The sequence below is a fragment of the Pseudopipra pipra genome, chromosome 21 (assembly GCF_036250125.1).
Source record: "Pseudopipra pipra isolate bDixPip1 chromosome 21, bDixPip1.hap1, whole genome shotgun sequence".
NCBI classification, from domain to species: domain Eukaryota; kingdom Metazoa; phylum Chordata; class Aves; order Passeriformes; family Pipridae; genus Pseudopipra; species Pseudopipra pipra.
This window is the reverse complement of record NC_087569.1, coordinates 6,275,216-6,299,178: the sequence shown is the minus strand read 5'-3', so window position 1 is coordinate 6,299,178 and position 23,963 is coordinate 6,275,216. Positions and strand designations below refer to the sequence as shown.

General features: G+C 42.9%; 1 protein-coding gene across 5 annotated transcripts; it reads right to left on the bottom strand.

Annotated features, from left to right (window-relative positions):
* Positions 1-1,879: 1,879 nt before the first annotated feature.
* On the bottom strand, positions 1,880-19,378 carry CRK (CRK proto-oncogene, adaptor protein). Of its 5 annotated transcripts, none has more exons than XR_010435540.1 (4): positions 19,043-19,376; positions 11,044-11,579; positions 8,013-8,178; positions 1,880-5,208 (listed from the first exon to the last, which is right to left on the bottom strand). XR_010435540.1 is itself a non-coding variant. In XM_064677422.1 (3 exons), the coding sequence occupies exons 1-3, from the start codon at positions 19,284-19,286 to the stop codon at positions 5,201-5,203; spliced, it is 618 nt and encodes a 205-aa protein (XP_064533492.1). In that variant the 5' UTR covers positions 19,287-19,376; the 3' UTR covers positions 1,880-5,200. The 5 variants fall into 5 exon arrangements, 2 of the variants coding, with proteins under 2 accessions (XP_064533492.1, XP_064533490.1); XR_010435541.1 differs by having other exon boundaries at positions 5,070-5,208; positions 11,214-11,579; positions 19,043-19,378; XR_010435542.1 differs by having other exon boundaries at positions 5,088-5,208; positions 8,071-8,178; positions 11,214-11,579; positions 19,043-19,378.
* Between the last annotated feature and the right edge of the window lie 4,585 nt (positions 19,379-23,963).

Genomic DNA, 23,963 nt, shown 5'->3' with positions numbered 1-23,963 from the left:
CTCCCGCGGGCGCGCGCATGCGCCCCGCCGCTGCCATGGCAACGGCGGCTCCCTGGCAACGGGCGGAGGGCGGGAGAGGGCGGGAGGAGGGATGAGGGAACCGGGATGAGGCGACCGGGAATGGCCGGGACGGAGCCGCCGCTCCCCCGCCCCGTGGTGGCGGGGCCGTGTCAGACACGGCGCCGTGGTTGTGGGGCAGCGGAGGGGGCAGCGGGCCCGGCCGGCGGCCAGGCGGGGGATGCTCCAGGGGGGTGGCATTTCCCTCAGGGCGGGTCTTTCTCTCAGTGTTTCTGCTGCCCTCAAACGCCGACAATACAAATAGTACTACTCCTCTGTGTTACATATAGTATACTAAGCCAAAGACATCAGCATGTCTTCACCAAGATGAAAATTAGGTGTCAAGTCCAGAAAAAAACCACATGATTTTCAATTTATTGATATACTATCAGAAAAATGCTGACCCAAAAAGTCCCAACAGTGCACAGTCACCATCCCTTTGTGTAAATATACTAAAATATGTGAGACTTGCAAGTCACCTCTGCACTTCATAGATCTTTACCACAAAAGTCCTATTTTTCAGCAACTGGGGCTTAGTTTTGTAAGCAAGTTGTGCACAATAAATTAGATTTGCACCAATCTAGGAACTTTTCTGTGATCCTCATGTTCAGCAAGTATCAAAGTTGTAGAGGTCAACAATATAAATAAACCAGGACATATTTATTTGTCTAAAGTGAGGTGCATGCTTGATACATTTGCTGAATAATAGCATATTGTCCAAACGCTTTAAATACTTGTGAATGCACTCATTACAGATGGCATGCAAATATTTGGAAATTGGTCGGGGATTTGGCAAAGCATAAGGAATAAATAGTCTAATCCAGGGAAACACTCACAGCACTATTTGCTGATGCAATCCTTGCTTGTCCCTTGCACCCTCAACTTTCACATGAATTCATTCAGCCACTACTGTAGCCAAAAAGCATGGCTGGAAGGAGAGGGAAAGGAAAAGGAAAAGCAATAGGTTTCTAACCTCATTAAATGGCACTTTTGGATTGCAGATCTGCTGCAGCCAAGCTGTGTGAACACTGGAGCAAAGCTGGGGGGTTTACCCAAGAAAATATAAGGCTTTTCCATCTGAAGGTGATAGAAGAATCTTTACTGTGTGGAGATACAACGGGAATCTTGCCATCAGGATTTTTATCCTTGGGGGCCGAAAGACCACCATCCCCTTGCAGTTTTTAAGGAATACAATGGCAAAAGTAGGTCTAATGCAGATTCATGTTACAAACATTCTTCCCCACGGGACACAGGCATTCTGATCCTCATTTTCTGTGCTGCATCCCCTGACAGCACCTGCACACCCTTGCCTTTCACTGGAATAGTGCTCTCCCACTACCACAGGGACAAAGCAGCTCTGCTGAACCATTAGTAGACTCCTGTAGGAGATTCTTACTGGTATCAATTTGTATAACTTGATGTTTTTACTGACATTTCTAGGAATGAATAAACACCTTCCCAAACATACACACCCCATCCAAAGAATCCCCAAACTATTTCCTGATACACCTGTGCAGGTAGAAGTGAAACCAATAGCTACAAAATCTCATATTAACATTCCTCACAAGTCCTCTTTTGCAATGACAATTCACTTTTCCCCAACCCCTTGACTAATCTGATTACAGAAAGCCACCTCATTTCAAAAAGCCATATTTTATTGGTTGATAAGTTATTTCAGTTACCTTGGTTTGTCTTACTTCTGCAGGTGTTATAATTGTCTTCATACAAATATGGCAAATTAAAAATGGCCACACCCACAGCTCTATTTTTAGATCACTGAATTCAAATATTACAACAACAGTTGATTGAGAATGACACCGAGTCAAAGTTTTGGCTATACTTTTATTTACTTCACGTACTATGAACATATACATTACATGCTACAAAAAAAATAAAAAAAGACTTTAACTGTCAAGAAAGTGGATAGTGTTATAATACAATGGCACATGTTTCATATTTTTCTTCAAACTGGTTTGGTTAGAATCCTTCCCCAAAACCATTAACAAAAATGAAGTGTTTTACTCTTAAAATGATTAGAAATATTTTCATTATTAACAAATACAATTCAAACAGATTAACAAGATTTAACCAGGTCCAATATTAGTAAAAAGGCTGGGGTTTACCAAAATGAAATATATATTAAAAAAACCATAGCAGCCAGTTGTACTTTTTAGTGTGATATAATGTGTAAATGCACCAGAAGAACACAGTGTAATTGAGCATTCTGCTTTCACGGTGTATTTCTAGAAATGATTATTCTAGTTCTAACACCTGCCTATGCACAAGAGACCAAAAAACACAGCCAAGTAGAGACAAAAGATTGTGACCAACATTCTTAGCAATGATTTTTTTGCACGCATCGGGGAGAAGGGAGGGAACAAATAGAAGAGGATAAACAAAGGCCACAAAAGGATTTAATCTACATGTTCATGAACATATGTTCTACCTACTTTCCTTTAAGAGCTTGACAAGTTGAAATGTCTACTTTGTCCAAATGCAAACATTTCTACCACCTATGAAACAAAACCACATTTTGGCTTAGAACTGAACAGTGGAAAACAGTTGCATTAACGTGTCAGTTGACTATGAAAAACTGCTTGACAAGAACTTGGGGTTCTAGTGCAACAGCAGCTTTTAAGACTCCTCTAGTTTCTTTATTTTGCTGTTTCAAAGTGTACAAATATTCGCAATTTAGACAGTCTTAATAAAACCACATCTCCAAAGTTTGCAGGGTTTTTGCTAGTTAATTCGACTCACGTCTTTCCTATTAAAAGGGCAATATTTGCATAATAAAACTACCAGAAAAATGTTCTTTCGGTATCTTAAAATTTAACTCCCGATTGGAAAGGTACAAATATATGGGCTTTCATTAACTGCAGTTGGGAAAAATACTTCAGAACAGTGTTATTCTAAGAACACACCGTTCGTTATGTTTCTTTTGCAGTACATGAAGAAAAATATAAGCAAATATGGGCAACTGAAAAACTCAATATTAAGCCTGTTATTTAGAGTGCAGCTATTGAACAAAAAAACCCCTGTTACAGTAAATATCAAGGTCAGAGGAAAAATACAAATTAGCCTTAAAGAAACCAATGAGTTATAGAGTCTAAGAGTTAGTTTGTCAATTTTTTTCCCCTCTAAGTGAATTTTGTACTGAGCTAGAAGAGATCCCACAATCACTGGCACATCACCCTAACCAGAACAGCAATCCAAGCTAGGACAGGACTGCGATTCCTTTGTTTCCACTCCCACACCACTGTCCCAGCTGTCAGTTATCTGACAATCCTCAGTAGTGCTCATGAGACTGGTGATGGACAGGTGTGATTAACGTACATCGGCGTTAGTGCACAGAAGTCATGAGTGCCCATAACCTGAACATTAGTCAGACTTGCTGATGGATTAGTTCTGAAGTAAAACAACTAGTACTTAAATATAACAGAAATATTATAACTTCCAGCATGTTACAGAGTTCTGAGGTAAAGTGTTACCAGTATTGTTGTACAGGTCGGTGCAGTGCAGCAAAGGCCTTTGCAGCATGTGCCACCGATGAGCCACTCGAGTCACATGGTTTGTAGCAACCAAAACCAACATTTTCCATTTGATACTATTTAGAAAAACCCTTCTGTACGGATTACACTGTAGTCATAAAGTTACAAAATTTAGTTTGGTCACTAGAGTGCTGTGCTTGGAAAACAACCCAGGGTACAGGCAAGGGATAGTTACTTCAGTGTTTAATTTCAGTTTACAAAACTTACTGAATTCATTCTGATTTATATTAGAGAAAACCAGATAATTAGAAGAACAGACTACAAAAACAACCACCAAGCAGTGCATAATACTGCCTATTCAATGCACTGATTTTCATTATGAGCTAGGAAGCCGTATTTACTCTATTATGCCTTTTGAGAATCAGTCCAGAAGCACACAATTATTTTCCATTAGTTTATTAAAAATAAAATCCTCATGAATTCACTATCAAATATTTTACAGATGGGAATCAAACCAGAAGAGTCCCCAGAGTAACTTTATAATAAAAGTAATATTTGGTTTGTCAGTTCACCATGTTTGACACCGATTTGTACTGTAACAGTATTGTACAACAGGAGTATCCAAGAATTCTAGAAACATTAAACTAGCCCTACATAATTTAACTTTACTGGAAAGCAGTGTCAATATTTTAGTATATTTAGTGAATCAAACACTGCTTTAAAGCTACGTATTAAAGTGCTACGCACGTATTTTTCAGCACTGATATGGACGTTTACACTTCTATAAGCCTTGTATTTGTGGATAAAGAGATATTTCTGTGTTAACAAAAATCTTAATTTAATATCAACTGCTATTTTTGAAGCATCAACAGTACTGATGAAATCAATCTAGTGTCCACAAACTTCTAGAATTCTGAGGTTGATTTGATCTGTCATTTACCATCAAAATGGTAAGAATGTGTAAATCACAAGGGCTGTCCCCAACAGCACTACAAAAATCTGTACTGTGCATAGTTAACTGACCATGCAGAGTACTGTATAGCCTTTCTAGGACAGAGAATTCAGGATGGAAAAAAACATGGAGAAAGCTCCAGGATAAATTGGTGAAATTTCTATCTGTGTATTGAATTGTCTACGGTTGATGTTCATTGCCTGAGGAAGAAGCAACATAAGCAATGGGACCGGAGAGAGCTATAAATGTCATCTGAACATCTACAGTCCTGCTCTCCCCGGCTGCTGCTGCTGGCAAGGTCCAGTCTGCCGTGCACATGGACATAAGCAGGCATTACAACCTAGAATCGTGGACTAGTTCTGCCACTTGACACACGAGTTATCTACTGTCGTACCCTGAATTACATGACCCTTGATTAAGGAATGGTGGTGTTCAGTCCCAGGGGTTTGCAGGTTATCAATTGCTTATCCAAGCAATTCCGCTTTCAATCGGTCGGAACAGAGTCTTGATGGCATCTGCAATAAAAACAAGTTGAGATTGTTCCCATCTGTAAGCGCAACTGTTGAGCCACACTCAGCTGAAGTCCTCGTCGGGATTCTGTTGATCCAGCAGACGGACGTGTGTGAATGGAAAGTGACCCCGTCTGCCATTACATTCTCCTTCCCACTGACCACTCATGTTAATCTTTGTGACCTTCACCAGCTCACCGACCTGTGGGGCAAGAAATAAATACGTGTTATGATCCATAAACACCGGGATGAGCCGCCAGCCCTCCCCGCCGGTGTGTCCCCCAAGTGTACCAGACACACGTCCATACAAAGCAGCCCTGACCGTTCCTGAGACACCAGCCTGTCCCCCATGTCATTCACTCCTGAAGGAAGTATAGAGAGAAAAAGGCATGCCTAGATAAGGTGAGAACTACCTGAAGAGCCAGTAATCCAATACCAATCCCTCAGAGCAATCTTGGGACCTGCCATCAGGTGCCATCCCAATAAATGTGCCTCGCTGGACCGACAGAGGCTCGCACACTGCTGGTTCTCCACTGAGAACATCACCAAGGCAAGCTGGACCAAGTGAACACTAACCTGGAAGCTAAACAGCTCCTTGGTTTTGAAATTTCACTTCTCAAGTATTATTAAAAAGGCTCTGGATAAGTGGGGGATCTCTCTCCACAGACTATAAAACACTGAGAGAATGTGCAGGTGTCTAAGCAGCAGTGCCTTAAGGCTGCTCTGTTCTTACTCTGAGCGTCCTCAAACAGCCACTACCAGAGGCAAGGCCAGATGACATTTCAGTCTTGCCCACCACAGACTTCTCACAGAAATAAATCTCACTGAACCACAGAATTTTTTAGGCTGGAAAAGATCTTGAGGATCAGAGTCCAACCATTAACTCAGCACTGCCAAGTCCACCACTCACAGAAATATTAAAGAGAACTGATGCCCTCTCCCTCTTAGACCTGACTTTTTTTAGCTAGAAAAATAAAACAATGGTTGCTATGGACCAATGAAACTAGAACACATTGTTTCAAAGCATCTGATTTTAACAAAGTACACTACATAACAGGCCAGCAATATATCTCCTATTCTCATCTCCACCCTGATATGCTCAGCACCAATTCTGTCTCCCTCTGACAAAGGGTCAAACTGCACAGCAGTCAGTTCCCCAAGGCAGTGCAGTCAGGTCTAGGGCTGATCAGTCCCCAACTCTGTTGCATCTTCAAGGGTACTTTAAACAGCACTTACACAAGCTAAGAAAGCAAAATTTACATTGTAAAGGTGCTGGTGAATTAATAAATGCAACCCTGAAAAGCTGTCTACCCGTTTCTACCCCTCTGTGGAATTTTATCAATAATCTTATTTACAAGTAAAAAACAATGGGTTTTAGAATTCTTTAGAGGGAGGATGCTTTCTGGGGACAGATACACGCTTATTTTCTTTCATGTATACTGTAAATAAACTCTGCAGGCAAGGCCAAAGGCCTCACTGCATTTAATCCAAAAATTCACTGAATATACAGTTACTGGTTTACACAGATGCTCATCACTGTGTTCCAAATCCATCCTAACTGAATCTCATTATTCTCACTTTCCAGGCAGCAAATGAAGAACAAGGAAAACAATTTAAGATGCTACCAATCTCCATTAACTTTACAGGTTTTAATCACTTACGATCTTTTGCCAGAACAGCTTTTAACAGTTCATAAATTCAAACCACTTCATGGACATTTAATTAAGCTCCCCATACCTCTCATGATTACTTATCTGGTAATGAGAGGCCCACTGGGACTCTTGCTGTAGTTTTATTTTTTCCTTTTGTAATCATTAGTATAGACATTTTAATGAATCATATTTTGAAGAAAATCCTCTTATGCATTTGCTACAGGCAAAAAGGAAGCCTTCCTCGACTACTGAATGCAAGTTTCAGCTCTTTAGGAATTTAATCATGCAGTTTGTATAATTCTACTACTGCTAATAACCACTGGGGGGTTGTACCAATAAAAATACTCTGCTGACCAAAACAATACATCAGCTCTAATTTAACAAGGGGGAGATTAAATGTGACAATACTAGAACCGGAAAATCTTATTTCCCAATCACAACCATTACAAGAACAATGTCCTAGATAATTTTAAACTCTTCAGACCTGGCTATAATCTATGTATCAGCCTCCAACACAACAGTATTTAACCTCCAACCCACTAGGAAGGAAGAAACACAAGCTGCACTTAAGTTTGCTGTCTGCAAGGTATTTTTCTCAGACTGCTCTTATGGACTATCACACCCTAATTCACGTTCATACAGAGTTTATCTTGGACATCCTACAATCAACTCACCTGCAAAAGGTGAGTTCAACACTGCAATGGCAGTGAGTTATAATACAGGATGCTTGTGACACTCCCTCACTCCCAGAAGCATCCTGTAGCTGTTTTTTGGTTTTCAGGGGTGTTTCAGGGTCATTGCAGCCAAGGGACACCCATTTATGAATTCTCCTTACTATAAGAAGCTACACATGAAATCTGCATTTCAGTGATCGTGAAAAGAGGAAAGACCTCTGAGATAAAATACTCCTTTTTTACCATTGCAGTAGTCATTTACCAACCACTCTGATACAAATTTTCATTCACATTTCATCTATCTATATATATATCTTCCCACTTCATTCTTATATATATATATCTTTACACCTATCAAAGCAGGATTGACTTAAGTGAGCATGGATCATTTCACAAATGCTGGCTTGATAAAATTACTCCATTAGTTCCTCAATAACTTACAGATCTTTCTAGATCTGCTTTGAAACTCTGCCTATTAAGCTATAGTTCAAACACTGTCCTGAAAATACAGGGAACTTTTCAAAAATTACCCATTATTACAAGTGCTGAAATTTTAAAACATTTAGATTAGAAGTGGATGTTCTCTTCGAATTCCCCTCACTTTTAACATTGACTTATGGTATCATTAGTCCATAGTGCATCATCCCACCAAGCACAGCACCTCAGGAACAACACTGTACCCTGCTAGAAAGTCAGGTTTGTCTCAGTCTTCATCAGAAGTTTTAAAACTAAATATACCCCATATGCTTCAAAGCAAAACTGAAGGTTCAAGTGAAGACTTCTGTATGCTGAGGTTTTATTCCAAGTACTCCTCTTTGGTGAGGTCAAGGTGGCAGAGTTCTGCTACTGTTACAAAGAAAAAAAATAAATCGATCGATCTCAGAGTCATTCACCAAACAGATCTTCCCTTTTTCTCCTCTATTTTCTCTTAAAATAGACTGACAACTCCTTGAATAGGTCCAGTTACATGCAAAATAAATGTTAACTTCTCCTGCTGAATCTTTTTTTCCATAACACAGCACAGACTTTATTAGAACATTGCCTGCTCTGATCCTCCTCCCTTGAGCTCTTCAAAAGCATGTCAGTCTTAAAATAACAGAGCAGTACAGATATTCTGTTTGCAGTTTGGGCAAAAACTGTTTGATGTTAAGAATCTATTTTTCTAAGAGAAACAGTGGGATCCACCCCCACCCATGAATATTGCCAGATTGGAGGATAAGAGTTTTCATTTGGAAAGAATCCCGCTTTCTGTATTTATAAAGAGGTCTGGGCAAAAATGGACTGATAAGATTTACATAATGCTTTCTACTAAGTTATCTAAGAAAGAGATCTCTAAATAAACAGGGAAGGAACACCATGAAGTGAAAGGGAATGTGAAAAAAAGGAGACAACAAGAAACAGCACTTTGATAGACAGGATGAAGAAAAACTTGGGAGAAAATGAAGTGCATATTGCTATTTTTTTCCCTGTACAGACATTGAAAGCAACTCAGTAACATTGTGATTGGAAGTGATAAAAGCTGCAAAGAAGCTCTGAAGGACACTAGAAGCAGTGATCAATGGCTCATGTTCTAAAACTAAATTTTCCCCGTTTATACAGAATAAAGAACCACCACTACTACTGCATTTCTTAAATGCAGAGGTGTAGCAAGACAGGAGTGCATCACCCTAATCAAGAAGTTCTACATTCAACTGATAAGTATTTCAGTAAGTTTGTAAGGCCCACAAAGGCCAATGCTGTGCACCAGAAATCTTATATTGTCACAAAAATGAGCTGAGCTGACACTTTTCAGTTCCCCCCTCCCCAACACTTCAGCTGTCGAGCCTGTTCCCATCAGTTAATAAAAGATACTAATGGTGTAGGGTAGCTCAGAGCAGAGAGAGATTCTCCACAACTACTCTTCCTAAAGCACAGCAACTTGACAGATCATGTGAGTTTTGGTGAAGAGGATTGAGCTAACACAAGATCAGCCACAGCACTCACAAGCTGTTCTTCAGCCTGTAAAGGATTTCCTTTCACTCTAAGTTGCTTATGATGGTCTGGATTTACCAGCATTTTCTCACTCTCCCTATTTCACTCCACGCTCCCAAGCTCTGCACAGGGCAGTGTTGGGGGGTTCTGCTTTAAAGTGGGAAGTTGAGGCTTGAGAGAACATTAGTGGCACACTGATAAATAACAGCAAAATAATATTATAAAATTAATCACAAAATCCAGAAAGAAACCCAAAAGGTTTTGATAAATATGCTATAACATAATATCCAGAGGCTCAAAAAATATGTAACATCTGGTAATTACATAGTCTGCAATGCCATTCAGGAATATTCCCAAGTTCCAGGAGGTGGCTGGGTGAAAAGAGTGAGAAAAACAGGGAAAGAGACAGTGTTTTAGGCTGTAGTAAAGGATAAAAATCTTCACATTTCCCTAAAATCTGATGAGTTGGCATAAATTTCTATCCATGCTTCTCAACCCAAAAATAGTCACACACTTAACAGAACGTATAGTAACTCAGAGTGCATTTACATTGCTCCCCCAGATAAATTTTTACCTACAATGGGGAAAAATTTCACATTTGCCAGGCTGCACATCAATTATCCATCTGTAGAATGTGCTGCATTTGCCAGTTCTGTACTACAGACACACACCTACAGCTGCCAAATCACTGGAGTCCTGAAGTGCCTTTTGTGCTATGCACAATTACACAAAGTATGTGAGAGTGAAGAGGAGATGCTCTGACTCAGCACAGAAACTGTTTTTTCCCAAGTACTTAAAATGTTATATAAACAGGAAGTCAATTAGGTATCAGGAAATTCCAGAGCCTCTGGCTCAAAGAAAGCCTAGATTAAAGGATACAATTTACATATCCTAAGGCAAAGGTCTGCCACTGGGAATACCTTAGTATCAATTTCCTCAAACTTAACTTGAGGGAGAACTATCTGATATAGAGAGATAGAGTACTCTAGTCATCTTTTAAGAGGAAAAAGAAAAATCAAAAAGGGCCTGTACAAGTACTTGATCATGTCAGGAAGTGAATCAACCTGAGGGAAACTCCTTGCTTTATTACAAATCCTGCTCCATCAATCACTGCTTTATGCAAGACCTCCCTAATAAATTGTAATGTAAATTGTAAAACACTCCCACTTCACAATCTAAACCCAAAGCAATCTGCTTAAGGTGAAGATATTACAATAAAACCCTATGTGTGATCATCATCATCATCTCAGCCTGGGTAACTTCAAAATGACTATCAATGTTTGCACTGATTGCTTTAAACTGCTGACAGACTGGGGGGGAAAAACCCAACACAACACAAGCCAACAAACAACCCAGCACACCTTGTACACCTTGGTGAGGCACACGACAGCAAGCACAGACACACAACTCATGAACTGCTCCCTCTCCCTCCCCCCTAAAATAAACACTTGGGAAGTGAAAACATGGATGGGGAAACACTTGTGTTAGTGATGGCTGACAAAGACACAATACTGGTTCAGTAACCTAAACATGCTGTAATAATCAACAATAATCTAATCTACAAGTGACTTAAATCACTCATTTAAAAAAAAAAAAGCCTTTATCCATAACTTATTAATCACGACGTAAAACCAGTATTACAATGCTTTTCCCTTTCTTATTCCTACAAAACTATCAATGTGATTGAAAGGGAAATCCCTTGAACAGATCTCTTCCTTCTAAATTTTGCCCATTATGTACCTCCAAAGCCAAGGCTGTCTTGTCGTAGGCATTAGGGACTCGCTTCTGGATAACCCGGGCATAAATAGGGCCATTCTGAAGGTTAGGGAGCGGAGTGTTGATGCTGGGCTGGGCATAGGGCCCTGGCTCCGGCCCACCCAGTGGTTGTGGGTGGGAACTATCCTGGTTACCTCCAATCAGAGTAGGGACTGAAGCAGAGGAAGGTCTATACTTCTCGACGTAAGGAACAGGTATCATTCCCCTCTTCCCTTCGCTGTCTTCTGCATTCCACCACTGCTCTTCAGGCTTATCCCAGATTTTCAGTATGTCTCCTTTCTTAAATGGAAGATCTTCCTCATCATTGCCATTAAAGTCAAAGAGAGCTCGCACATACTCAGCCTCCTCCTGCCTGAGGATAACACCACTATTCTGCCTGGACCGGGAGACTGGTTCTATCAAGGTCGTAGTGTCCAAATAGTGTATTTTGTAGAATTCCAGTAAAGATGGCAAAGAATCAAACTCTTGGTCACCTATTCGGAATCTGGTGGGATTCGACCCTGAAAAAAGAAGGCAACATGTCAAAGAGAGCATACAACAGTTAACACTGTAAATAAAACATCTGAGAAGACATTTACAGAGAAGTATTTCTACAGTGAATTTGGTATCTTTACACCAGCATTCATCAAATTCAGCTTTTAGAGTATTTTTAATCTAAGACAGCACTATCGTGATCATGAGGATAGACTTTTGTTCTAAAAGGTTTTGTCAAAGAAGGAAAAGAGTAATTGTTTGGCACTGCCAAACTTCCTGAATTAGGATAAAATTACCTTTGTTTCTTTCAATGTTATATGGACCCAAGAGATGAAAATGTTCAGGGCATCTTTCTCAGAAGCCTGTACCATTTTCAGTAACACATAATACCCTTTTTCCTGTTTTATACTCTAAATATAGGAAGTAAATGAAAATTTGGTACAATTTCAAGGAAATTATTTTTTTAAAACTCTCTTTTGCTGTTCAGATTTATTTTCAAAGGACAACAGTGCCATAATGGTTGTTTACCTGCTGTAATATACCTTGGGTTAAAGGCATGGACACTATGGAAAACTGCTTAGCACAGCAGCAAAAAAGTGATGGGAATGAGCAAATGAAGTTATTTTGATAAAAGGTACCATTAAAGAAAATTATCTATGTTTTATGCAATGCAAAGCAATAACATATATTTTCATAATAGGTATGACTCAGTCTTTTAATCTCAAGTCTTGTAGTTTCTTTGCCATGTTTGTCAGACAGAACCTAAGCTGTAAATCCAAAACTCAAATACACTGAAATACAGATGATGTTCATATTCAAACCATCACAAGCACCAAAGTGCAGAGTATCCATTCCAATTTTCAATCAGTGTGCTGTACTTTTTTTTCCATTTTATGTTCTTCTGGGGAAAAACACACACATGATGTTCTATTTCCACCATAGCCTGTGCAATCAGTTATGGGAAGAATCGTGGAAGGCTGGGGGAGGGTAGAGGAGATGAAAAGATTTATGCTTTAATGAGTAACTCTTTTAGCAAGAAAGAGATGCTTACTTTGCAAGTCTGTTTTCTCTGCAGGGAATATCTAACAGTTCTGAGACTTAGCTCTGGAGTACAAAGCAAACAGAATCCTTCAAACTGTCACTGATCCAAACCCCCCTTCAAAGTAGCACTGTCAGCATGGAAAGCTGACATTACAACAAGCTCTTTCAAGAGAGCAAAAAGGGGTTCTAACAGAGAAAAGGGCAGATTCAATAAGATCAACATAGACAAACACCCGATAAATAAGTTTTGAAGTATCCTGAAGGAACATAAACATTAGTGAAGCTGGTTACAGGAAACTCAAAGCAGCAGAACTAAAGCCATCGGAAAATGCACATTTGCATGCATTAACAGCCCTGAAAGGCTTTCAAAGGAAATGAATACAAACACAGGGAGCCAAAAACCAAAAGCAATACCCTCAAAAAAATTGTGAAAAACGAAACACAAACTGGCATCACCGAGAGATAAGGAAGTTAATGTAATTATCAGTATGAAATATGAACCCAGCATGGGAAGAGAAATAAGATTCCATCTTATTCTCCCAAATTGTAACGCTGAGAAGTTACAAAACTCTCTCAACTTTTGTTGCTGAGATGTAACTTACAGCTCTAGACTTTGCCAGAACTCTGGAATTTCATCCCAGTGGCCTCACAGGAGATGACTTCTGGCTGGACAGGCAGCATCCCTACACCACTTCCAAAGAGCTGAAGTTCACTCCATCAGGGTAGGATGTGATCTGGGAATGCTGCACTTCCCCTAGCTTTGGAAGTGGGAAACCAAGCTTGTAACTAGTGGTAAAGACATCAAGTTTCAGACCTGCCTGGTGACAGAAACATGAGCATGTATCTCCTACTACTTCAGTTGTGAACCTTTAAGGATCAAAGCTTGTGGGGACACTTAGGTTAAAAGAAAAAGTCTAGAAACTTTAAGACCAGGGCAGCAAAGCACTTTGAAGTCATAGGGAAAAGACTGAATCTCAGGGAAGTTCACTGACATGGAACTTATTTCACATGACAATAATACAGAACCTGTAACTCTAATTTACTTTTGTAAAAGCTGCTACAAGCTGACTCAGTCAGGAGGCTGAGCTCTGTCTCCATCAGCAAAAGTATTCCAAGAAAAATCTTACAAGTCATAGGGAACGAGCAGCTCATCAGTAACATTCATCAGCCTTGTCAGCACCAACAATCATCACCAGGATGAACAAGGTATTTTGGAGTGTCTTTTTTTTCCTTTGGAACAGGTTCACCCTCTTGAATTAATGCACAACAGCCCGAAGTAGCTGCCAAATGTACCTGAATACAAGTTGGACTTTAAGAAGGAAAGTCCACGGGAACATTATGTACAGGGAAGGAGCGACTGAAATCAGTGTACTGTATCCTGGAAAATCATACTCTAAAAGGCATTTGGCACAACTGAAGAACAGCCAGAGAACACAGACGCTCCAAATTCAAGGATCAGAAAGACAAATGCACTCCTTGAAGGGACAAAGAGACAAGCATCAGAAAGGAGAGACTCTATCTTCACAAAGAGCACTGCCAGAATGCCACGTGCACTTCTGGTGCTTTTGTATTAAAAAAAGTAAGGCAGCTACAAAAGGCTGGAAAGATCTCTTTGCAACAAGAAATCTACAGGCTTGATCCAAATTAATTAACAAAGAACACAAAGGCAGCAATCTCGTAATTGTCTGGAGAAGTTGAACAGAAGACCTCTAAAATTCAGCTACCAGAGGCATAAAAAGGACAAAATAGTTCCAGGTCACAGTTGGTAAAATTGCAGGTTGGAAATAGAATACCAATCCACCTTGTCAAGGAAGTGGTAAACTTCCCATCAGTTCTTTTGTGGATACTCTTGTTCAGCTACAAGGTAATGAGCTAAATGATGCTCACGTGTAACAGAAATAATTCTACTCATTAAGGCTTCCAAGTTCTGTCATTTCCTGGTATAATGAAATTCAAAGATTAACGGATTTCAGGCTCAGAGAAATTCTTCAGCTTCTTGGCTGAACTGCAACACTGCTCATATCTGTAGGCCCATGGAATAATTAAGGCAAGATCTAACACAAGAAAGTTACAGCAACAAGGCAAGTGTTTTTTTGAGAATCAGAGCAGTTTTCCTTCATGATCCTGGGAGACAGTCTTCTTGAAGGCACAAATACGAGCAGCACATTGTCCCCATCTTCTGAGGGCTCTCAGGAAGAGCACAAGGCGTGGAAAGGTAAAGTCCAGCTCCTGGAGGAACTTTAGTCACTTCCTATGAAAGCTGGACAAAAGGAGGACTAAAAATCATCTTCCCTCCTCCACAGAGGAGCTGAAGGAAGAAGAGCTGCTCAGTGTGCACCTCTAGCACCAGCACTGCTCTGCTGGGTAAGGTTACTCCTTTGAATGAGAAGCACAAAGGGCTGAGGATCATCTTTCTTAGTTACTCCATCCTGCTCCATCTCCACTAGGACTTAACCTGACTCCAGTCACCCCAGAGTGTCAGAGCAGGTAATGAAACCCCTGCTCTCAGAAAGGCCAGGAAAAAGTTAAAATCCAAAGCGTTCCAGAACTAAAGAAAGCTTCAAACCTGGACCCTGCCTGTTCTCTGTTTATGATGCACATTCTCTCCTGACACGCTTTGGAACTGTGCTGGCTTCATGTCAATCTGGAGAAGATTGATTATATATGTTTTAAATATTGTACACACACTGGGGAATGAGGAGTATAAAACACCCAATATTCTACTGCTTGAGAGTGTGGGCAGGTGGTGTAACCACAGAGCAACTTCTCACTTTCTCACACATCTCAGGGGTTTTACATTTCTCTCCACTCCAATTAACTGTTAGTGTCACTAGGGAGTTTTCTCTTTATTCCCAAGCTTTGGAAAGCTTTCCCTTTCAGTGCAGGGAACACCTCATGCAAACACAGGTTTTCATGTTTGTATTTAGGCCTAATCTTTAAAGGTGGTCCCCTTTCCTAACTTACAAAACGTGTTTTGGGCCAGAGAAGCTGTTCTTATCACACAGGTACTGAGACATGAGGCTCCCATTCCCAAGTAAGATATCAGAGTGATGTAAGGCAGTTTCCTCCTGGAGCACATGGGAACGGGGCTCTGAAGGCACCACATTCCAGCCTGTGTGGTTCCCCCACCCCCACAGGGACACCTTTTTTCTTTGTTCTTAAGTACCTTCCTACTCACGCTGAGCAAAACAAACAAGCACCATGAACGCCCTGTGAAAACATAAAAGCCCATTGAGTGGCTCCTGGCAGAGCCCTGAGCACACACAGGAGTCACAGACTCATTTCTGCAGACGCAGGAGGGAAGAAGAGCAGACGTCTAATGCAGGCACTTCCCAAGCTTCCACTACTTCGCATTTAAATATATTTCGATTTCAATATAAAAGAGGAAAGAAAACCAAAACCCAACCCCCAAAATCCCAAGTGTCAGAGTTAAACCACACTGCTCACCCACACCTAAAGCCGTTCCATACAGAGTGTGGAATATTATCCTGTATGTGTGGATATCATCCTGCAAGGATTCTATGATTCCAGGAAGTAGAGTCACAATGGAAGTGACTTAGAAGCCTAAGTTAAGCATCATGTTCCTAAAACTCACAGTGAAAACACCAGTTTCTGCACTATATTTGTCACACTTTCCTGCTTCACACAAATTTTACTACACTATAAGGTTTCTGTCTCCATAATGTTGTACTCTTAATAGAAAGCATATCTTTCTTTGGGTATTTTAGGCATTTTGTTTTAGTGCATATCACACATTTTTATCCCAAAGCCTCATGTTAAATTGCAAACACATGATGTTTTTAGTATTTCTTCTATTGTCTGCTTCCCTGCATGGAGCACTTTGTATTGTTTGGGATTTCTTCAGCCCGTGACTGTGATATTTCATCACAAATTATACCCTAATTCTCATTCAGCTGTTAATCTCCATCTCCAGTGGAAACAGAGTGTTCTTCTTTCCCATAATTGGGTGATTTATCCTATTTTTTTTTTAAACAGCCTTACAGCATTTCGGGAAGAAGTGAAAAGATCTGGTTGATTTTTCTGTTAAATATTTTTCTTATGATGAAAAATCACCTGCGAGAAGTTAAAAACTGCAGCATCAGGCAAAAGGCAAATTTAACAAGAAGTTCACAAGTTTATTTTATATTCTGGAAACAGAACAAAGTATCATGTTTTTGTGACATCATGGCTTTCAGTATTAGGGAAGCCAAAGCTCCTCATCTCATTCACTCTGTACTGAGGCTTCCCTAACTCTAAGTGCAGTATTAGAGCACTCAGGAATTTCACAAACACTTACTGAGATCAACAAAAATCAACCCAAGACCCGACCTGGCATATTCAGATTTCCCAGTGAGACCTGTGTGTTTGTCAACCAATAAACTGTACCATAATAAAACCTGTAGAATTGGTTTTCCTAATGTTTTAGCTTGACCACAATAAGCAAGCAGGACAATTTGCAAACATTCACCTCTTTTTACTGCACTGGTTTCCCTACCCAAACATGAAATCCTATTCAATCTTCTACCAAAGTTTTCATCTCCCTTCCATTGCAGAACAACCCCACACTTACTTTTTTCTGAAAGAACATCTTAATTACACTGTAATTTAGTATACACACTACCAGCACCTTCTTGGGTTTAGTGTATCAGCATGGAGGCACGATTTAGTTAAAGTTACTAAAATCAGTGTAGGAGTGTCTGTAGTGCAAGAGGACAAATAAAAAGGAGACCAACCAAAACATAATTATACTTTTAAAGTTATATTAAGCCTACTGTGCCACCAGCTTACACAGCTACTCTTTTTAAACAGATAAACATTTAAAGCAAGAGAATTACAAGGCATTTAGTGATTTTGACCAAACCCCACAATGTTTTAGCTCCCATAACACAAGTCAGCCCATAGAATGTCACAAAATGAGCTTAAGGATGTACCCCAATAAAAGAGTCAGGCTGTACTGAAGCGATACCACAATAACACGGAAACACTGTTTTTCCAGAGATCAGTTGCTCCCCAGAAATCAACTGCCCAGAACTGACAGCCACAATCCAGTGTTGTTCACCACCACTGTCTTTAAAGTCCTGTTGGGCTGATTCCACAACAAACCATCCTGGTAACTTACTCTGCTCTACACAACACCAGCCATCCACGGCAGCAATTATTGCACCAAACCTCTGCAAAGCTACAGCAACAGAACTGTCTGCACAGACTTGAGACAATCCAGCACACTTTGTGGCAAACCATTTCACTGCCCACAGCAGCAACGACTTACACTCGACTTCCAGCTGAATTCAGTCACTTCTACCTGTGGAGCTTTGTGACTTGAGTGCACTCTGCAGTTCCTGGGGTAAACATGATGAGACTTTTCCAAATTTTCAAATCTGAAGTGTCCCCCTGAGCAAGGGAAATTACTGTGTAACAGTGCAAATCTACTGGCAGTAGTTTGGGGTTTTTTTTCGATTATCTCCCTCTTAGTCAACTACTCTGTGCAGAGACTGAAAAATCTTCCCTATAACAAGTATTGTTGTATCTTTCCAATCTTGGTCTCTTATTCCAACCACAGACCTACACCAGAAGTGACTGTCCCTGTAGAAATTCATATAATGTTTACTTTCTGCCAAATAAGTTCACCAAATCTCTTATTACACAGGTTTACTAGACTTCAAAAATTGTCCAGTGGCTCTTTTGTGAGATGCCAGCAACAGACCCACATCATTTTGCAGGTATTAATATCCAAACTGGAGCAGTTCCACTACCAGTTTCATTAATTCCCACAGGAGGGATATTGCAGGTTCTCACACATCCAAGGACTCTGCATTGCTGGGGGTTCATTTAATTGCATTAAACAGCAAAAACGCTGCTTCTCATGACACAGTTTTCCCCCGACACCATCAGTACCTTGTGCTCTCTAAGTGTTACACTTAAACACGTTTTCATATTAGATGCTCGGCTGATGAGAAATAACATCAAACTTCGCCCTTCAAGGGGAAAACCCCCCTGAATTTCGCATCTGATTTAAAGCAACGATTGCCATTACATCCCGAGGAGTCCCCACTCCTTAAACTACCCGCTCGGAACTCAGCCTCACGCCTGCCTGACAGCGCAGCGCTGCCTTGTCAGAAGGCAGACTTTGGGATGACACTTGCATAGAACCATCTCCCGGCCGGGGTGACACGCAAACCCCCGGGCTGTCGACAACCGCTTTAGTAAAACAAAGGCGGCGGGAGGCTGGAGCCGCAGGATCTCCCCCGGCCGCCCGGCTCCGGGACGCGTTTCATGTGGCGCTGGGAAGGCAGGTGCGGGCGGACGGCTCAGCCCCAGCTGCGGAAACACGGCTTAATTCCACCACAAAGCGCTCCACGCCTTCCAGCACCGCCCGGGCGCCGAGCGGGACCGCCCCGGCTGCCCTGCCCGGGGCTGGGGGGCACCGCCAGCCCTGGGGGTCACTCACCCGGGGCCCCGGGGCCCTCGCCGCCGGCCCGCCGGGCTCCCGCCGGCCCCAGGCTGTTGACGATGTAGTGCGAGACGCGGGAGCTCTCGGACACCGACAGCACGAAGTCGCCGGGGATGGTGCCGGAGTCGCGCACCAGGAAGGTGCCGTGGCGCTGCCCCTGCAGCAGCGACACGGCCTCGGCGCGGCTCAGCCGCCCCCAGTACCAGCTGGCGCGGTCCTCGGAGTCGAACTGCCCGGCCATGGGGGCCGCGCTCCTCCCCCGCCCGCGGCCGCCGCCGCCCGCGGAGCCGCTTCAAAATGGCGGCCCCGGCCCTGACCTCACCTACCGGACGTGACCGCGCGCGGGGGCGTGACGTCATCTCCCCGCGCGCGCGGGAGGCGGGGGGGTTCGGCCGTGAGGGCGGGCGGGGAGCGCGGAGGCGGGAACGGGCGGGGACCGCTCGGAGACGCGGAATCCCCGAGTTACGGACTCAGGTTGGGAAAGACCTCTGAGAGAGTCGAGTCCAACCTATGACCGATCACCACCTTGTCAACTGGAGCGTGGCACTGAGTGCCATGTCCGCTCTTTCCTTACCTTCAGGGACGGTGACTCCACCCTGGGCAGCCCTTTCCAACATCTAATCGCTCTTTCTGTGAAGAAATTCTTCCTGATGTCCAACCTGAACCTCCCCTGGCACAGTTTAAGACTCTGTCCTGCTGTCCTGTCTCCACCCTCCTGTCAGGGAGTTGAAGAGAGACAGAAGGTCCCCCTGATGCCCCTTTTCTCCAGGCTGAGCACCCCCAGCTCCCTCAGCCGCTCCTGCTGCTCCAGACCCTTCCCAAGCTCCGTTCCCTTCTCTGGACACTCTCCAGCCCCTCAGTGTCTTTCTTCTTGTGAGGGGCCCAAAACTGAACCCAAGAGTGTCTCAGCACAGGGGGACAGATGGTCACTGCCCTGGTCCTGCTGGCCACACCATTTCTTGCTCTGTGGGTACCAGCGAGGGCTGACCACAACTGGAGGGGTCCACTCTGGGTATTTGGGAGCAGCAGTGACCACCACCAGCACCAGCCTCTCCTCACACCTTCCCAGTGCTCCCACAGGGCTCCCCTGTGGCAGGAGGAGGGTGCAGATGTATCCCAGCCATCGCCCTGGAGCATCCCAATTCCTTCCCTGTTGCTGCAGATCACCTTGGGGGCTCCTGTGAGCACTGGCTTGGCTGCAAAGGCTATGAAGATGGTGAAAAGCCTTGAGGGGAAGCCTTATGAGGAGTGGCTGAGGTCACTTGGTCTCTTCAGCCTTGAGGAGACCTCATCAGCTTCGTCACAAGATGCAAAGGAGGAGCAGGTACCGATCTCTGCTCTCTATGACCAGTGACAGGACCTGAGGGAGCAGCTGGAGCTGTGCCAGGGAGGTTTAGGTTGGATATTAGGAAACGGTTCTTCCCCCAGAATATAGTTGGGCACTGAACAGGCTCCCCAGGGCAGTGGTCACAGTACCAAGCCTGACAGAGCTCAAGGAACATTTGGACAATGTTTTCAGGCACATTTCAGGATTCCTGTGGATGTCCTGTGCAGGGCCAGGAGTTGGACTCAATGATCCTTGTGGGTCCCTTCCAACTCAGGATATTCTGTGATCCTGCTCGTTAAAGGCTGCAGCTCACTGTGTGTTTTCCTTCAGGGCTGTGCCAGCAGTTCCTGCCCTCATCCTCCCTGCCAGCCACATGTTCCTACTCCATGGCTGTGCCAGCACAGCTGTTTTCATGGGACTACATGCTGAATTGGGCCAACGAGCTGTTCTGGGTTAAAAATAGCCCTGCAAAAGAAAAAGTTGAATTTTATTCAGGGCAACTGACTGCATTACCACAGAGGTCTGCAACCTGGAAGAGCTTAAGTTCCACTGGTGCCACAGATGAATGCATGTGTGTGGCTATGCACAAATCAAGAATTACATCTGTAAGAGCAAAGCAATATTTACCACTTTCAGATTGTTCTTCAAGATCTCTTAAATCCCAGAGCAATATCTGTGAGTGTGCATTGAACTCTGCTCCAGCTCTGCTCAGTTCTGTGAGCTTTTTCCAGAAAGGAATGTGCTTTTTCAACTGTGCGGTCTCCATGTGGCAGCACTTGCATAAACAATGTCAGAGCACAGCTGTCCCGAACTGTGAGGGTGCTGTGCTCTTTCCTGCCTCACAGCATCTTGCTTTCTTGTAGGACACTTTGGAGCCCTGTAACTGTCTCCTGGAGGATGGGACTTTGGCACTGTGTCAGGTAACCAGGGTTGTATTAACCCTCACAACATCCCAGTGAGAAAATATTCTGTCTTACAGGTGGGAGCCTGTGGTTCATCAAATCCGTAAGAAAACACCAGGTGCTTAATTTCAGCTTATCCGATGGTTTCACAAATGAACATCCTTCCTCTGCTGATCCTGTTCCCTCTCCAGATGGACTGTAGGTAGGAAGTCGTAATCTATTCGGAAGCCAGAGTCCCAGTTTCCCTGGTGATGTGTGGGGTTTGGGAGCCAGCTGCAGAAATGGCACACACACTTCCATGCCTGGGTTCTTCACAGGTTTGAAAACCTGCAGATTCTTGTTAAGAGCCCAGGACATCAGGAGAGTTAAATCAAATCCGCAAGAACACGTGTCCGTTCTGTTCAGTGTTCACAGGCTTCAAACAAACAAACAAAGGAACCAATCAGGACTTTTTTACCAGGGCAAAATTCACCATTTCTCTGATTCCTGCCAGACCTCGGCAAAAAAGTCTCTTTTTGACTGAGGACCCACAGACTGTTCTTTCTCTTCCCTCCCTTCCAGTTCCCATCCGTGTACCCCCATCTCCTGCTTTCAGCCGATCCCCAAAATTACAGGAATCAGTGGAGTTTTCCATCAGGTTTGGGTTTCTCTCACTTTCGGAATCCTGTTGCAGGAGCTCCCTCTGGTGGTCAAAACCAACAAACGAACAACGCTCCTGTCCTAAACCGCTCTTTTTTGTATTTTTATGCTGGAATGATTTGATAGAATCACAGAATGGTTTGGGTTGGAAAAGACCTCAAAGATCATCCCGTTCCGCCCTCCTGCCATGGGCAGGGACCCTTTCCACTAGACCAGGTTGCTCAGAGCTCCATCCAACCTGGCCTTGAACATTTTCAGGGATGGGGCATCAACAGCTTCCCTTCTACACTCACTTTCTGACCTTCATTATTTGTAACAACCTTTTCTTTGCGTTTCTGATAAAGACTGGTAGCCTTTTCCAAATTCCTTTTCCCTCCCATATTTAACCACTGAACCCTTCAGTAGTTTATTACCCTTAACCCACCCTTGCTGCACAAAGGCTACAATAAGGTAGAGCCCTTCTGCCCAAAGCTGCTTCCTACAGGTTTGAAAAAAAAATGAACGTTTTGAGTTCAGGTGGACTTTCAGAGGCAGAGGCATTGCCCGAGAGGAATGTGAGAGAAAAACAGAGCTCTGAGGCACAGTCTCAGAGAAATAAAACTAAATCAGTTGTAATTCTAAAGAATTCACTGTTAATAACAAGATTCTGAAAGAAGTTGTAAAATCTTGTGAAAACATTCTATTCACCCACCTGGCAGTAAAAGCCCTCTTGGTATCCAGGTTTGGTTTTCCTCTCCTGATTTTATTGACCCTACCAATTACCAGAGCTTATTTTTTCCTAAGAAGCTCTAAAATTTTGGCAACCAGTCTAAAGCCACAGTTAATCAGTAGAAAGTCCCTTGCTGAGTTCAACGACTGAGCCTCGAAATGCTGCCAAGTGTCAAGCGCTGTAGTACAGCAACGTTCTCTCTGAGGTGACATTCAGGGATGTTAAAACAAAATAAGGAAACACCTGGATGAGCCAGAGGCTTCATCTGCTCTCTGCTGACAGCAGTGCAAAGTGACCTGGAGTCATGGAACCCAGCCCCAACCATTCCTTGAAGGGTTTGGCTTTGTAAATCTGGTCTAGATCACATGGCAATACTCCATCCTACTTATAAAGCTAAAGCTAAAGGAGGAGAAGCTCCATCTTTTGGTTTCTTTTCCCCGTGACCTGAAGAAATAGAGTTTCTGCCATAGAAATGTGTTTCCTCTTGCAATTAGTTCAGACTCAGCTGCTTACAGGAGGTGTCTGTGTCCTGTTTACTCCTGTTCTTTGTTCCCCTTATGTGTGTGTGGCCTCTGCCATAACTCTTCACACCTGGCTTGGAAGTATCACCTGTGTCAGAGGTTCCTGCCAGGTGCTGCTGTGTGATGTCAGCACCAAATGGAATGCAGGTGACATGAGCTATTGCATAAAAAGCTCTGCAGAGACTTAAATAATCTTGGAGTGAGTGATGAGTGGAATGAGCTATTGGATTTTGTGTAGGGAGGAGCTTTTATGCTGCCAGCAGGAAAATTTCTGCATAACAAAGTCAAAATTTGGGAAGTACTGTCAGTTCAGAGGGAAAGTGACATAATGTAAGGGATGGACTAGCAGGTTTTTGTTTGGAAAAATGTGCAGAATTAAGAAATGGAGCAGCCTGAACAGGAGGGAAGGGTCCCACAGTTGGAGGAATATTTGGAATTCTTAATGGAATTAGCTGTGTGTGATGATAATTCACAATGATGATGAGATGTGGCTGTGGAGCCTCTCAGTTGTGGTCTCAAGCCAGGGATGGGGAAATAATGATGCCAAGGCAGGAGCAAACCCTCAGCTAGGACAGGGTTCTGGTCTGCTGTGTGCGAGGGGATGGAGCTGATTAGTGTAATTTGGGAAATGAAGAACTTGTCTCATGGGAACAGATAAAACCATGTGGTTTATTTAGGCCACAGGCCTCTCCTGGAACAGCCTGAACACTTTGGGACAAGGTGACAAAGAGAATGACTGAGCCCCAGCACAATGGGACACAACACTTCGGAGAACTGCAAGCTGGGAATTAGTTCGATTTTATCAGAGATGTAAAATTCC